This window comes from Chanodichthys erythropterus, chromosome 3 (assembly GCF_024489055.1).
Source record: "Chanodichthys erythropterus isolate Z2021 chromosome 3, ASM2448905v1, whole genome shotgun sequence".
In the NCBI taxonomy this organism is placed as follows: domain Eukaryota; kingdom Metazoa; phylum Chordata; class Actinopteri; order Cypriniformes; family Xenocyprididae; genus Chanodichthys; species Chanodichthys erythropterus.
In genome coordinates this window covers 21,171,372-21,188,309 of record NC_090223.1, presented here as the reverse complement: position 1 = coordinate 21,188,309, position 16,938 = coordinate 21,171,372, and the positions used below count along the sequence as shown (strand labels likewise).

General features: G+C 35.6%; 2 protein-coding genes across 2 annotated transcripts in view; both read right to left on the bottom strand.

The window, feature by feature from the left end:
- Positions 1 to 1,247: 1,247 nt before the first annotated feature.
- Positions 1,248 to 2,640, bottom strand: LOC137004075 (histone-lysine N-methyltransferase, H3 lysine-79 specific-like). The gene is made up of 3 exons (XM_067364280.1): positions 1,777 to 2,640; positions 1,594 to 1,746; positions 1,248 to 1,418 (listed from the first exon to the last, which is right to left on the bottom strand). The coding sequence occupies exons 1-3, from the start codon at positions 2,638 to 2,640 to the stop codon at positions 1,248 to 1,250; spliced, it is 1,188 nt and encodes a 395-aa protein (XP_067220381.1).
- A 5,504-nt stretch (positions 2,641 to 8,144) lies between these two features.
- Positions 8,145 to 16,938, bottom strand: part of xpo6 (exportin 6) — a 33,716-nt gene continuing 24,922 nt past the window's right edge. The window contains exons 18-25 of the mRNA XM_067381312.1: positions 16,714 to 16,869; positions 16,482 to 16,596; positions 16,324 to 16,402; positions 15,441 to 15,533; positions 14,417 to 14,578; positions 13,656 to 13,754; positions 9,808 to 10,038; positions 8,145 to 9,365 (exon numbers count right to left, since the gene is read on the bottom strand). Coding sequence (XP_067237413.1) covers positions 9,264 to 9,365; positions 9,808 to 10,038; positions 13,656 to 13,754; positions 14,417 to 14,578; positions 15,441 to 15,533; positions 16,324 to 16,402; positions 16,482 to 16,596; positions 16,714 to 16,869 — 1,037 coding nt within the window. The 3' untranslated portion in view covers positions 8,145 to 9,263. The remainder of the gene's footprint in view (positions 9,366 to 9,807; positions 10,039 to 13,655; positions 13,755 to 14,416; positions 14,579 to 15,440; positions 15,534 to 16,323; positions 16,403 to 16,481; positions 16,597 to 16,713; positions 16,870 to 16,938) is intronic.

Genomic DNA, 16,938 nt, shown 5'->3' with positions numbered 1-16,938 from the left:
TTCTGAATGGTGTGCATAGACTCAAAAAAACTTTCCCTCTTTTCATTTTCAGTTCACCTAAACACATTTATAAGGGTTAATAATACTACTACTAATAATACATTTTATTAGTAACACAAAAACGTATATAGAGTATATTTACTGCTACAGTATAAGTGCTACAGTTTCAAAAACAAAAGAACAGAAAAAAGGCAAAAATCAGCCACAAAAAAAAAAAAAAAAGGCCACATTTAAAAGCATGCACAGACTGTGGTGTCCTCAGGTGATCAAGGAGAGCATTCCACAGACTGGAAGCAGCTGAGCAGAAAGGCCAGTTTCCCATAGTACAAAGCTTGGACTTAGAGGATTTCATGAGATATGCTGAAACAGATTGATGTGGTCCTCAAAGGTCAGATGAGAACCCATTTTAACACCCAGGTTGGTAACAGATGTTGCTAATGACAGATATCCGGACCTGGTTTGGAGTGGCCACAAGGATGGCTTTAGTCTTGGAGCTGTTTAGCTGCAAGAAGTTTTGCTTCATCCACACCTTTATCTTCTCCAGGCAAGTGGTCAGAGTTGAGTTGAGTGTCATCAGTATAACAATGAAAAGAAATTCCATGCCGGCTGGGAGCATGTAAAAGATAAACGTGGTGGGGCCGAGCACTGAGGGACACCACAGGTGACATTGTGTGTCAAGGATTTAACCTCTTCCAAGGCTATATGCTCAGTTCTCCTGGTGAGGTTGGATGAGAACCAATTGTACACAAAATCAGAGAGACCAAGGGTGGTGTAGACGATGAAGGAGAAAGTTATGGTCCACGGTGTCAAACGCTGCAGTCAAATCCAGGAGGATAAGAAGAAATGGGGAGCCAGCATCTGCCGGGTTAGGGTTAATCAAACACAACTCACTGTGTTTTAGTGTTATGGGGGCAATATAATGATTTACTGTACATCAGCAACATCGGCCTATAGGCTGCATATTCTGACTTTAAAATCAACACAATGTAAATCTCCATTTTTATCTTCTCCTGTCCATTTCATCATCTTTTCCTTGTCCGGAGTGTATTTTTCACATTTTTTTCTGAATTTCAGCCCAGACTGCTTCTCAATATCTTCAATCTTCGTCTCGAACATTTGCAATTTATCTTTTACTTGTTGTTGTTGTACTTCTGTTTGTACTTGTTTTTCTACTTGTACTTCTGTTTGTACTTTTACTTGGTGGTCTTTTACTTGTACTACTATTGTTCTTACCTGTATTTCTTTTTCTACTTGTACTTCTGTTTGTGCTTGTTGTTGTTGTTGTTGTTGTACTTCTGTTTGTACTTGTTGTTGTTGTACTTCTGTTTGTACTTGTTGTTTTTGTACTTGTACTTCTGTTTGTACTTGTTGTTGTTGTTGTTGTTGTACTTCTGTTTGTACTTGTTGTTGTTGTACTTCTGTTTGTACTTGTTTTTCTACTTGTACTTCTGTTTGTGCTTGTTGTTGTTGTTGTTGTTGTACTTCTGTTTGTACTTGTTGTTGTTGTACTTCTGTTTGTACTTGTTTTTCTACTTGTACTTCTGTTTGTACTTTTACTTGGTGTTCTTGTACTTGTACTACTATTGTTCTTACTTGTCCTTCTTTTTTTACTTGTACTTCTTCTGTTTTGTTTTCTGACTTCTCATTGGGCATCCGATAGCATTCAGGCTCTCTTACTGTTCCATTGTTTTCCTCCACAATTACTACCTTAAAGAAGTGAGTTGGCACTACTTTATTTCCAAGAGACTTCATTTTACTTTTACATTGGTCAGGCACACGTACATATGAGTCCATAGAACCCCAGTAAAGTGGTCCAGTGTACACATGAACATTACGGACATTATCATCCTTAACAATGTCTCGACAGTATTGCTCCAACTTACACCAGTTGCCTTTGTTGAGATCAGAAATCTGTGGTGTCATATTGCTGAGCAAAAAAGTGTCATGATAAGCTTCCTGACACCACATGTGATTGGCAGCTGCAGCAAGATGACCTTGATCATAGCCTTCCCATTTAAAATCCTTATCTCCAAAGCTCATGTTCTTCTTACAGTTCCGTTTTAAAGTATTCTTGTTTAATATCTCATACACCCATTCAGGACTCTTGGTTTCTTTGTCATATGACATAATGTAAGATTTTCTTTTTCTTATTTCATTTTTCATTTCATTTTCTGAAGGATATTTGTCTAGTAATTTATAGGAACTGTAACTTTCTGGACATTTTTCATATTTTTTAGAGGTTGATTCAGTGCCAGACATGTCAGAGAGTGGGATCCGTATGTAGAAAGTTTCTTTCCTCTCCTTCGACATACCGCTGATATTACAAGTCTGTTCACTTTGTGGTGCTGACTGACTGACACTCTCTGTTTGACTGTGTTTAGGGTCACTGGAATGCTGATCAATTTTCTGTTTAGATGTTTTTGGTTTCTGATTTGTAGATGTTTTTGATTTCTGATTACTTTGCGCTGGTTGTTCCTTTATCCTTGGTTTAGCTGCTTCCCAGTTTGCAGTCTCTTCATCAGTGTCCATTTGTTCAGATGAATCGCTCATTTCACCCACCATCAGATCAGTTTCTGATCTTGATTCTTCTCTTCTTTTACACTCATCATAATACAACCATCTTTTTATCAACTGCAACATTATCACACGAGCCCAGTGTTTTCTTTTGCTTCTGTTTGTTTTTTTCTTCAGTCTTGTTGTTTTTCCCCAAGCTCGTTTGATATCATCAGCTGGCCAGCAATTACCATGCTCCTTTTTAATGTCATATTTCTCTTCAATCTCTTTTTCAGCCTCTGCCAAGCACTCGAATCCATTGAAAAATTCTAACAAATCTTTAACTATGTAATCTAAAGTGACATCAGGTGGGTTTTTCCCCCCTTTCTCAAGAGTGGTTTTATAATTTCCAGAAGATTCAGGAGGTTGATTTCGCGCACAGATTAAATTCATCTTGATGAAACTTGACCAAGGACAAATTCAACTTTGACTCAATTAAAATATAATTATTTCTTCAAGGTCTTCAACAAAGGAACTTCTCGTCAGGTCTGTGTCTATACTTTTGGGAGAAGAAAAAAAAACGTCAAAATTCACTTAATTCAAGACTTCAGTTAATTCATTAGAGACAGAAAGATTTACTTACATCAACAGATTGTGAACATCTGGTGCTCTGATTTACGTCAGATTTGTTCAACACTGAACAAAACAAACACAAGCACAAACTGTAAAAAAAAAAAAATGCCAGGAATTGACAGGATTAAAGAATATTTTCACAATAAATTACTGTAGTCAGAAATTCACTGTGAAACCAGTGCACCCTTTTCTTACAAATTACTGTGAATCCACAGCAGAATGATGCTGACGTCACAGTAATTTACTGTTTGTTTTAATGTGATTTCACATTATAATGTCTTTAATCATGCCACTGTACTAAATGTATTATTTACCACTGTAATTGTTTTGAAAGTCACCATAATGTTGATTAGTGTTCAATTAGCTTGGACCTTCTGTATTTATATTCAAATTTTTGTTCTAGCCAAGTCAGAATTGTATCAAATAAAAAACGTTATAATGATGGTGAGTTCGAATATGAAACAGGTTTAGTTAAAAAGTATGAGTATGATTATTTTATTTTAGCATTATTTAAGCATGATATAAATAACTTACTTCAAATTCATAAATGTATTCAGATGGCTTTATCATGAAGCAACTGCTGAGATTCATCTTTTTAAGCATCACCTAATGATGCACAGACATACTTGACATATAGGCTACAAAACACAACAATGGTGACACTCAACAAATAATAAAAACACTTACAAAATAAACCAACAACACAAACTGCTAAAACCGAAGCAAAAATAAGTTCAGCAGCATGGATAAAACAACGAGAATACTATGAAATAAAACTTTGTAAAAGAAAAAAAAAAGAAAAAATCCCAATCAAATGTGAAAAAACATAATTCTCCCAAATTACCTATAAAAAGGTTACATCAGATTTTTAATCAGGCTATTTTCTTTATTTTTTTATTTTACATTCAGACACCCACGCCACGTGTACGCCACGTGTATGACACATAAAAGGCCTTGAGGCTGAGAAAAAAAATACTGGGTAAGTTTACATCTGAAGAAAAGTAATTTTTATATTTAAATTTTGCTCAAAGCAATAAACTAGGCCTAAAAACAAATATTGTACATAATCTAATCATCAACCATGAGGACAAAATAAAGTTTAATTTCAAAGTTTTTTTTTTTTTTTTTTTTGTCTTCACTTACCATCTCTAAATAAGTTTCCAAATTATAACAATTATATATATGCCCTTTATATGCTGATTAATAATGCTAAAATGTATGGAAAAACCATCTAAAGATGCCACACGTTAACTTGTCTTAAAGATGGTCTGAGTCATCTGTATGACAGACAGATAAAATAATTGTATTAGCTGCATTTTCTGTAGTGTTTTAGCAAAAGTATCTATTTTGCTGCTCACTGTGTCCCTACTGTTGTTAAAAAAACGCCTCTGCAGCTTTTTAGCGAGGGAGAGAGAGAAGCAACATGCACGAGCAGAAAGGGCTTGAATGAAGCACTTGTTTCCAGTGCCACGTAAGCCACGTAAATCTATGAAGGCCACAAATGCAAAAGTTGTCTACACTGAACGTGACAAACCAACACTTGAACCATGTCAGAAATAGAACGGGAAAACTGTTGGTGTCACGTCGCATCCAGTGTAGACAATATCACTGGTTATAATGGGTTATATTATCTTTTGACGTGTCCGGTTAAAGGCTTTGTTATGCAAACTTAAAACCCCAAACCCCCCTTAAATGTTAAAATTACTATTAACATTAATGCTTTATGTAGAAGTAAGGTTCATTGTTAAGGTATGAAGGTATGTTAACTTATTGTTAAACCTTATTCTGGAAAGTTTATAGTGTGTGGTTAAATAATAACTGTCCAATGTTTGAAGAAAACTGATAAGGATATTATTATTTTCATATATATATATAGCCTATAAATCAATTGATCAGGAGGTCAACAGAAAGGTTTCTAACATTTCAGATTTTGCTTAAAAATTGATATAATTCCACTGGCATTAAGAAGAATTTTTAAAATTACTCTTAAAATACACATAGAAATTGCCTACCTTCTTTGCGATCTCAAACAGTTACTTGTATGAGCAATGGAAGCATTTGCAATTGAGAGTTTCTTTCATTTACCAGATGAGTTATTTGCTCTTCTTAAAAGGGTCATGAAACCCCGTCTCACCAGTTCTCTTTTGAAAACTGCTACAGAAGAGGGTGTGGTTAAGCTGTGGAGTGGAGGGGGATGAGGTGAGACTGTAACACAGCAAGAACTTCTGATTCGGACAGTTTAATTCGCTCATTTAATAATAATAATAATAATAAAAACTCTCATTAAAAACATCAAAGATTCCACAAATGCATACTACAAATTACTATTACATGCAACACATATAGGCCTACATATGGTTTTAGCTATAATTTAATGCACAGATAAATGCACAACCATTCACATTTTGTTATCTGCATCAAATTCTTAGTGGTGTAAAAAAGTGCTTGCCCCCTTCCTGATTTTATTTTATTTTTTTTGCATGTTTGTCACTTTTTTCAGATCATGAAACTAATTTAAATATGAATCAAAGATAACACAAGATAACACATAATTTTTATTATGAAGGGAAAACAAAATCCAAACCCACATGGCACTGTGTGAAAAATGTTTTAATGTTAAAACATAACTTAACTGTGGTTTATCACAGCTGAGTTCAGTTTCTCTAGCCACACCCAGGCCTGATTACTGCCACACCTGTTCGCAATCAAGAAATCACTTCAATAGGACCTGCCTGACAAAGTGAAGTAGACCAAAAGATCCTCAAAAGCTACACATCATGTTAAGATCCAAAGACATTCAGGAACAAATGAGAAAGTAAGTAATTGAGATCTATCAGTCTGGAAAAGGTTATAAAGCCATTTCTAAAGCTTTGGGACTCCAACGAACCACAGTGAGAGCCATTATCCACAAATGGTGAAAACATGGAACAGTGGGGAACCTTCCCAGGAGTGTCCGGCCGACCAAAATTACCCCAAGAGCGCAGCAACGACTCATCCAAGAGGTCACAAAAGACCCCACAACAACATCCGAAGAACTGCAGGCCTCACTTGCCTCAGTTAAGGTCAGTGTTCATGACTCCACCATACAAAAGAGACTGGGCAAAAATGGCCTGCATGGCAGAGTTCCAAGATGAAAAGAACTTGCGCTACGCAGAAACTCTTACAAAACAAAAACAAACACTTTCGATCCATTAATGCATCTCTTGCTTATTGTATGCAATCTCACTGTTTTAAAGTGCCCCTATTAAGTGATACCAGACAGGAATAAGGGTCTTATCTAGCGAAATGTTCGGTCATTTTCGAAAAAAAAAAAAAAAATGTAATATGCTTTATATAAACAAATGTTTGCCTTCAAACCACGTTTCCGCATTCTCCAAAAAGCTTATGCTGTATGTTCTACACCTTCCCTATTCTACTTATGAAAAAAAAAACCCGAACTGGCGCAGCGTTCGTTCCGTAAGTAGAATAGGAATTAAGTAGAATAAGAATACGAAAGTGCGGTTTTGGCAGAACCACTTAGAAGGCAAACAGATAAGATAAGATAGGCTAGATAAGACCCTTATTCCTCGTCTGGTATCGTTTAAAGCTCTTTGAAGCTGCACTGAAACTGTCATTTTTGACCTTCAACCGTTTGGTGCCCATTGAAGTCCACTATAAGGAGAAAAATCCTGGAATGTTTTCATCAAAAACCTTCATTTCTTTTCAACTGAAGAAAGAAATACATGAACATCTTGGATGGCATGGGGGTGAGTAAATTATCAGGAAATTTTAATTCTGAAGTGAACTAATCCTTTAAAGCATCTTCTGCGTTTTCATGGTTTCTACAAAATAAAACCAGAAATCGAGAGTAACGCGGATATGATATCATTGATAGGCAACGCGTGGGCAATAAAATTGCTTATATTTCTAGATTGAAACATTCTTGGAAACATTTGGGTAATGTAAGTACACAACAAAATAAATAATGTTGTTCTATTAGTTTTTGTATATTTTAATCCAAAAATCATACATATTGTGCCTTTGACTGGTTGCATATGTGAGATTTATTGCATGACTCGTTCAGAGAAAAGCTGTCGCTATCAAAAATTGTTTACTTAACTGAGTCAGTGTAATGGTGACGGGATCGATCATATAGGCCAATTGATGGAAGGTTTGCGAAGAAATTTCATGCTCCCTTGTAAAAGTATTTTTTTAGTATTTTTAAAATACAAAAAAACAGAAGTTTATTTTGATACATAGTGTGGCTACTGTGTTTTGTAGTTTATTTTGATACTCTTTGGTATTTTATTTTAAATTTTTTTGATGTATTTTTGCCCAACCCTGGCTACAACATTTAAAAATATAACATATTTAATAACGCTGGAAAATAATTACGACCAAATGACATTCACACACATCTTTTAATCATGTGAAAGTATTTTATACAACAAAATCTGTATCTAAAATAGTTTTGGAGTAGCCTACATAAACTCATCCCTTTGTCCAAGAAGTTACTGCAAGGCACACTCCTAATTCATTTATGGATTTTCCCTTACCATTTAAAGCAACTAACATTGATGCATTCAAGGTACAGAATACATTTTGTCAATTTGAGAATCAAACCAATGCTCTACTGTATATGAATATCTATACAGTATCCATTCTTGAGATATCCGGTGAGATATCTCTTTGATCGGCAACGCTTGATCTTCCTGATCTTACTCCTGAATGTGAACATGTTCAGTTATAGGGAATGTAAAAGGCTTAAAGGATTATAATTGTGTTATAACCTTCATGTCTTCTCACCTTTCGGTTTTTGATGACACAGAAGTAGTTGTCCACTAACACTGCCTGGATCAAACTTACAATTATAAAAAAAAAAAAAATGATTATGTAATTTGCTAAAAATAAGAATAATTTACAGGAAAGACCAGGATCAACAATAAGGATGAGTTTTCTCTCCAGAGAGTTTCAGGACACAATGAGACAGTCACTTGCTCAATAGACAATTTTTTATTCAATGATGTAACCTATATGACAAGGGTAATGCTAATATTAACATATACAAGGAATGTGTTTTCAAAATACATTTAAAATAAATTAGTATCTTTTTTACTTTAATTTAAACATGCAAAAATACGAGTATTTGTACCATAGAATTATCTCTGCTGGTGTAATAGACCTGTGTAGAATGTAATCACTTTGAAGGTCTCTCGGAAAAGGGGGTAGTAAGTCTACTAACCCCACCATTGGGTTATTGAGAAACGTGGGGAAAGGCAAGTGAATTAAAAATAACAACAACAAAAAAAACTTAATTCATATATACATTGCAATCATCATTTGCTTAATCTGTTTTGTCCTCTTCTCCAGCAAATAAAACATTTGTTGAACAAAAATTGAATAATATATTGACTTGTCCTCAAAGAATTTCTTACCTCATTGGTAAATATGTTTTCTCTTCTGATTTTACATTTTTAAAAGTTAAGCTCAAAGAGAAACGAGAAAGACACAGAATGTATTTCTTTATAAAACTTTATTGAAGGTTTGCTTCTCCTGGATCAGGATGGAATGATATGAAAAAGATGTGAGAGCCCATCCCTGCGGAAACAGGGAGAGGCCAATAAAACCAGACATTTAAGAGAAAGAAAAATTCAGTGCTCTGCGTTGCACCCGTTCACTTTAAAACCATTCAGAACTCAACAGCCCGCATGAAAATCCACAGGAAGCCGTCTTGAGATGTGTTCCTTTAACTCTACACCACTGCATCCGTTCATTTCAACAAAATAAGTGTGCTTTCAGTTGCACCAGTCCTTTTAAAACAACACGTAATGGGGAAAGCACTGCTCCGATTTAAATAAACCCAACAGTGGAACCCAAACCTCAGCGCCTTTAACCGCATCAGCTGATTTTGGACGAGTTTCTCGACAGCAGCTGTAGAACATCCAACTTTGGCCTCTTGATCATTGGCAACGTGTAAAATCTAGCTGAAATAAACATAAAACAAGCTGACAATAGAAGCCCTGCAGCTCTCAGAACACGCCGCCACTGAGATCACAGGCTGGCCCGTGGCGAAAGGCAACACATGACCACCGAAGCAGCGATCCGCGTCCTTAAGAAGATGGGCCGTGGTTTGGCTGTGTGGCAGGTGTGATGTGCTGCTATAATTTCAGCGTTCCCGGCGGAAGACTTCCATTGCACAGTCTGTAGAAGCGCAGATCGTTCACGATACGATACACTCCCTGAGAAAACGACGGCAGGTCCTGTGAGGGGTGGAGAAGACGTGAAAAAAAAAGATGTGACTTGCATGTTAAAACATGAAGACTGTTCATGGCTTAAAATGTCCATATTTTCACTATAAACTCCAAAGAAAGAGAAGGAAAGATTGGATTTACAGTGAATATAGGGAATATGACCATTAATTAACAAGTGCTGTTAAATTAGCTAACATTTAAAGTGCTCTATTTTCATAGCATGAAAAAAAATAACTGTTTTAACATAAAAATGTGTAAAATCATCATACATAACAGATAGACTTGTGTCATTGAAATGAAACAAATATGCTTGTTGCATTCAATGTCTGTTAGGGACCAAACTATACCAAGTATTGGTATATTAAACGGTACACATGCTGTAAATGTTCCAACCCTTCACATTCGTAAAAAAGAGCTCCAGGTGTTAATCACATCAGTCAGGCTCACTCACCCTCTCTGGCGTGAAGTTTCGGGCAAGCGTTGTGCGTTGGTGTGGGTCGAGGCCTTGGCAGCCATTGAGAAACTCTGGCAAGAAGGAAGAGTAGAATGCTTGGAAATCCACAGCCGCCATGTTGTAGAGCGCCAGCGTGATGTCATCCTGGAGGAGGTCGTGACTCTTGTGCAGGAGGACTTGCAGAAGAACGTTTATGAAGTGGAACAGCATGGAGTTCCGGAACAGCTTCTGAAATCCACACACGACCACACATCACTGACCAAACCACAGCACACAGTTTGCCTTTTGATTACGCCGCCCTGCGTCATGTTTGCTGAATGAAATGCAATACTTGTTTCTTACTAATTTTGGCATGTTGGATCCAAAACTTACTCTAGCGTGCAAAATATAATGTGCATTTCTTGGCATTTTTGCTTTCAAAACTATTTGTAAGGTAAAGGCGGCTTGTTTCATCCATGATTCTTATCTTCCTCTGAGGCAGATTACAATTATCTGTTCAATTCTCAGATGATTTTCACATGCATGACAGTATTTCATGCCTAATCCTAGTTTCAAGTTTAGAATTATGATCAGTGACAGAAAATAAAAATACGACCCAGATGTTTTCTGCTACATCTGTGGGTGTTTTACTACATCCAAACAGCAACAGAATTATAGATTTAAAAAAAATATATATATAAATTATATATATATATATATACTGTGTTTATGCAGTTCATTGACATTAAGTGGAGTATTTTTCCAGTCCTCTGCAGATGTTTAAGTAGTGATGGGGAGTCGACTCCAAAAGAGTCAATTCTTCGACTCTGAATAGCCCCAGAGTCGGGGTCGAGAACAGGAACCGACTCTCGGTGTCGACTCCGTTGCCGTGTCCGGAATCGCTCACTTGTTTACTGATTCTCCCATCCATAGCCTACACAATGCATGGCAGTTAAGTGCATAATGTCTATGGTTAAGTGCACTAAGCAAGGAGTGAACGAAATGAAGCGAAGAATTCAGACACTGACGAATCGTGTCAGAGAGCTGTCGCAGAAACTTTGTCACATACATTTATGTAGCTTAGTTTAGAAATAGATAAGTCATAGTGACTTTAGTTTGTAATTATATATCCCTCTGTCAGCTTTAGCTTTAGTGATGGTAGCTTAAATATTATTGCAATAAATATAGATTTGATTTTCCATAGTTAACCGTTTTCATTAAACTAACCATACATAAAAATAATAAAAAAAACTCACAACAACACATTAAGTGTACATTATTGTATGCATTTTTCATGTATAGTATTAATTTTAGTATCTTGATCAATGTAAGTAGACAATGATCATGTGCGTTTAGCGCCATCCCCCGACCATTACAATGAGAGGAATTCATTAAAGAATCCCTGCTTTCTCGTTTATTTCATTCTGACATAATATTCGACCACAGAGGTTTTTCATGACTTTTCTCTCTGTAAAATTAGGTATCGGCAATTAGCAACATTGATACTCATCAAGTCATCTCTAAATTGGACAGTCTCACTAAACATGTTTTAATGAGGTGATTTTAAGGCTTTGCGTCGGGGAAAAATAAATTAAGTGTTTAAGGACTGTCATCTTGGCTTATTTATGACCATGTTTTGATTCCATCGACTCCCACAGTGGGAGTCGGGAGCCGGAGTCGACTCCAAAAAAAAAAAAAAATTATATATATATATATATATATATATATATATATATATATATACACACAAAAAAGTTTGTCTGACATGTTTTCTTATAAAATTTGATTTTTTTTCCCCTTTTTTTTTTTTTTTACCAGGCTCATGTGTTCAGGTTCAGTAAGTTCACTTTAAATGGCAATGAGAAGGTTATTAGTCAGCTGACTAATGCCTAATTTTCAAAAATGTCACTTTGGTCAATTCCTTGGTATTTGTTTTTGTTGCAAAAACCCTTTAAGTCCACCTCTTTGGACAAAGACACATAGTAAAATATCCATTTCTGTCAGTTTTACAGCAGCACAAGGAACATTGTTGTGTTTACTTGCTACTCACAAAATCCTGTCATTGCCACTGTACCGATGGACAAAACATGATAACTTGCAGCTCAGCAATTGAAAGCTCATACACACACACTGTCATTCATGTTAGAATCATGATTAATGTTTTTGATGAGATTTTTGAACTCAGCATCATCAAATTAGGAAATATTGCACTTTTTTTGGCAAATCAATTCTACAGGGAGTGCAGAATTAGTAGGCAAGTTGATTTTCTGATCATATTTTTTTTCCAAGCACATTTTACCAATTCCAATCCACATCAATCTTAATAACTACTATTAATATTGTTTTTAATCATTTATAAGTGATATATAATTGTTCATGAAGGCTGGAAATGAAGAATGCCCTATATTCAGTTGTGCAGAATTATTAGGCAGGGTTTCTTTTACAGATAAAATGAGCCAAAAAAGAGATTTAACTCAGACTGAAAAGTCAAAAATTATTAAATACTCATGAGAAGGACGCAATACTAATGTAATACTAGAAATTGCAAAGTTAAAGCATGACCATTGGACAGTGAAATGCTCATTGGGTCAGCTGGGTCATACAAAAACAGCTGGAGAAGAAAAGACACGTTAACTGCAAAATAATTAAGAATTAACGTGAAGAATTAAGCGTGAAACCATAAGGAACCCTTTAGTCTCCAGCGCCACCATTTCCCAGTACTGAAACCTACCTGGAGTCTTCAGAAGTGTGAGGTGTCAGGATCTCAGAGACTTAGGTTAGGTGAAGAATCCTAAAAAATGACCCGCTCTTAATAAGAATCACAAGCTGAAGTGTTATAAAATACATGAAGACTGGGTTTTTATAGGCCTTATAGACAGACAGCTTGAGAGTGACTCCTGAAGGACCAGCACCACATCCTCTTGTACCACTGTTTGAAGAATTTATCTTCCAGAATCTGGCAGTAAGTTTTGGAAGATCATTTAGTCCATCTCTGCAAGATGGACATTTCAGGATAAGAGATGGACAAAAAGTGAACTCCCACACCTTACTGCCAGATTCTGGAAGATAAATTCTTCAAACAGTGGTACAAGAGGATGTGGTGCTGGTCCTTCGGGAGTCACTCTCAAGCTGTCTGTCTATAAGGCCTATAAAAACCCAGTCTTCATGTATTTTATAACACTTCAGCTTGTGATTCTTATTAAGAGCGGGTCATTTTTTAGGATTCTTCACCTAACCTAAGTCTCTGAGATCCTGACACCTCACACTTCTGGAGACTCCAGGTAGGTTTCAGTACTGGGAAATGGTGGCGCTGGAGACTAAAGGGTTCCTTATGGTTTCACGCTTAATTCTTCACGTTAATTCTTAATTATTTTGCAGTTAACGTGTCTTTTCTTCTCCAGCTGTTTTTGTATGACCCAGCTGACCCAATGAGCATTTCACTGTCCAATGGTCATGCTTTAACTTTGCAATTTCTAGTATTACATTAGTATTGCGTCCTTCTCATGAGTATTTAATAATTTTTGACTTTTCAGTCTGAGTTAAATCTCTTTTTTGGCTCATTTTATCTGTAAAAGAAAACCTGCCTAATTATTCTGCACACCTGAATATAGGGCATTTTTCATTTCCAGCCTTCATGAACAATTATATATCACTTATAAATGATTAAAAACAATATTAATAGTAGTTATTAAGATTGATGTGGATTGGAATTGGTAAAATGTGCTTGGAAAAAAAATATGATCAGAAAATCAACTTGCCTAATTATTCTGCACTCCCTGTATGGAGATAGTCGAAACAAAAAAGCTTCAGTATTTTCATTACATTCAATAATCTAATTTTAGCAAATCTGAGTCAGTTTGTCTTACCCTGTGGTACAACTTGTGTTTGGTGTTCAGGACCTCCAGGTAACTCAAGTTTTGTTTGAAGATGTGTATGTCCGGCTGTAGGAAAGACTGACCAAATGCCTGCAAATCAAAGACATGACACACTCAGACACAAGAATCACACATGACAGTGTTTCCAGCACCGCTATTTAATCGGCAACTCGTGAATCAATATGCAACGAGATTCTGGGAACCGCAACATAATATACAGGCAATGAAAAGCCCAAAAAATTAATATACAGCAATGTGGAACAAGGTTTTTGAACCAATGAGATTTTTTTATTTATTATTATTACTGTCAAATAAAACTGAATATTAAAAACATTTATGTTAGTTGCAATAAATTAAATTAAATATAAATATTAATGAAAAACATACTATACGAAAATTGTTAAAAATGTTGCCTTATTAATACATTGAAATAATCTGAAGTAGTAAAATTATTAAGCATATAAAAAAAATACAACACTGAAATAAAAATTAAACCTAAATAACAATAACAATATTAAAAAAAATAATAATGATAAAATGAAAAAAGTGCATAACGAAGTTACTAAAAATTAAACTAAACTTAAAATGTTTTATTTTTATATTTTTAGTTAATTCAAAAAATTAAAACTATTATAAAACTAAAATAACACTGCCAAACATAATAAAATAAACATTGAAATGCAGCGACCAACAAAATGTCTTGTAGGGCAGAAACTCAGCTCCACATGGAAGAGATGTCAGAGACGTCATACCTGCATCGCAGCAGTGAACTGCGCTTGGTTCTCCATGAGCTCTTCCGCTCCGGTTCTCTGTACGCTGCTCAACACTGAGCTCTTGAAGAAGAACCGCCAGTTCTGATGAAGAATCTGGAAGAGCAGCTCAAACATCTCCACTTTCACATCTGGACAGGAACGCTGCAGAACACGGAGATGAAGATCAGGGAATCACAGAACACAGAGATGAAGACGAGCAAATTAAAAGAGCTTGGAGAAAGAAGAACGTCAGAGAACATTCAGAGTTGGCATGAAACAAGTTACGAGGGCCTTTTCTATCACGTAGGGTGCGACTTGATTTTGTCCATGAGGAATTGATTGGATCAATTGATTGTAAATATAATGACATGCAGGGATAAATCATTTATAATAAATACTGCATTATATTTCATAAAAAAATAAGAATGCTGTATTATTAACTGTGTATTTGTATTTCTGCTAGACAATGATTAGTGTTTACAATGCAGAACATTACAAGATACTTTCCATACTAAAAACATCTGCAATTTTTACAGAAAAATGCTACTGTAAAACCAACTTGGTTTATACGTTAAATCCAGGTTATCTTACCATAGATTGTGTACTATACAGTACATACTATAAAATATGATAAAATATATGTTTTTTGCAAGAAAAAAACCTTTGCATTATTGTATAATTTAGAAACAAAAATAACACAAATGTAACGCAACACTAATAACAAAAATAAGCTGTTTTTCACAGTTTATTGGATGACTTTAGTGTCATGTGTTACCCTGATGGCATTTATCTTTGTACGTATGACCCAGTACACTGTCTACATATGAGTATTGGCCATGAACAGGATACTTACGATCAACTCTGATTCATCATGTGACTTTCTAATGTTCAAACTGTGTTATTATGGGATTATCAGTAAGTTGTAAAAACTAGATTCTGGTATAGTAACAATGTATCACTTAATGAAATATGTGAAAATGGGTAGTAAAAGTCTTATTCATGTTATTCGTGTCTCATACTGTACCTCTGCCACTATTGGATAAACCTGGTCCAAACAAAGGCTGAGGATGCTGGGTAACAGAGGTTTGAAGGTCTGACCAGGCTCCTGAACCACAACCTGAGACAATCAAAGAAGAACAGGGAACAGCATGTTTAATCCTCTAATGTTTGACAAAATAAAATAATAGTTCTCTCTTTAGAGAGAGAGAGAGAAAAAAACTGATAAAAGTTTGCATGTGTGCTTTTTGAGTATTTATTTAATATATCAGGCTTTTATGGCTCGTATAACCTGATATAGTGAAAATATGGAGCTCATACTCGAGAAGGAAAAACACTTCAATTTTATTCAGCGGCCCAAACAGAGTTATTTATATGGTCAAAAAGTAATTTTTAATGTAAATCTTTATAACAGTATAACACACTACTTACATAAAATGCATATAAACATTAGTTCTCTTTAGAGATCTCTTTATCTATTAATAATGTCTTCAAAAAAAGCATTTATATCTTTTTACTATCGTATCTCTGTAGTTTTAAAACATAATGCGATGCAAAATGATGATTGAGAGATGAACAAAAGAAATTCCTCAAAAGTCTGATGTATCATATTTGATACTTACATTTTAACATGATTTTTCTAAAGAAAAAAAAAAAAAATTATGAACAATCAAGCAAACCTAAGTTGCTTGTCCAGTATGAGATCTTGAAATATTACTAAAAATATTATATCTTTAATATACTCTGTAGTATAGAAATATATAAAAGGCCTTTTACCTGCTAGAAAAGTATAAAATATCAATCAGACTAGATTGTTTAAGTTTAATAAATCAGAGGCCTTGTGTCTCAAATACGACACAGTAGGCTTTATAGAGTTAATAACTGAAACTCTATTTTTTAGTCTCTTTTACCTGCAGAATCTTGAGAAACTTCTGGACCACTCTGGACCCCGAGCTGCCCTCCTGTAAGATGCTCACCGCCAGCTGCTCCCTGAGGAACATGAAGATCAGTCAGCATCAATACGCAGTGACACATGACTGATCAGTGAACGTTAGGAAGCCGAGGTCACCTGGTGAACATGCTGAGGAAGGTCTGAATGATCTGCTCCGTGAAAGCCACGCCCATCTGCACACGCAGCGCTTGAAACAGCGTGAGAAAGAAACTCAGCATCTCGTCTGTCACATCTGAGAGAGAGAAACGTGTTATCAGTCCAATGGATCCTCAGAAAAGATCATTACAACACTAGAAGGCGGTGAAGAAAACAAACGCAGATGCTGTTAATGAAGTGATTATTTCTTCACCTGGCTGCTGGATGAAGTGAGGGAACAGCGCGAGCGAGACCTGGACAGACTCCTGCAGGCTGTGGTAACAGATCTGACGTGATTTGGTGGCCTCTCCTGATATACTGTCCACCAGATCCTTCAACACACACAGAGTCTGCTGGATCACCGCTTTACCTGAGGGACACATTATTGTTCCACATATTATCATTTCTGAAAATACTTTAAAGAACAATAACTGGTTAA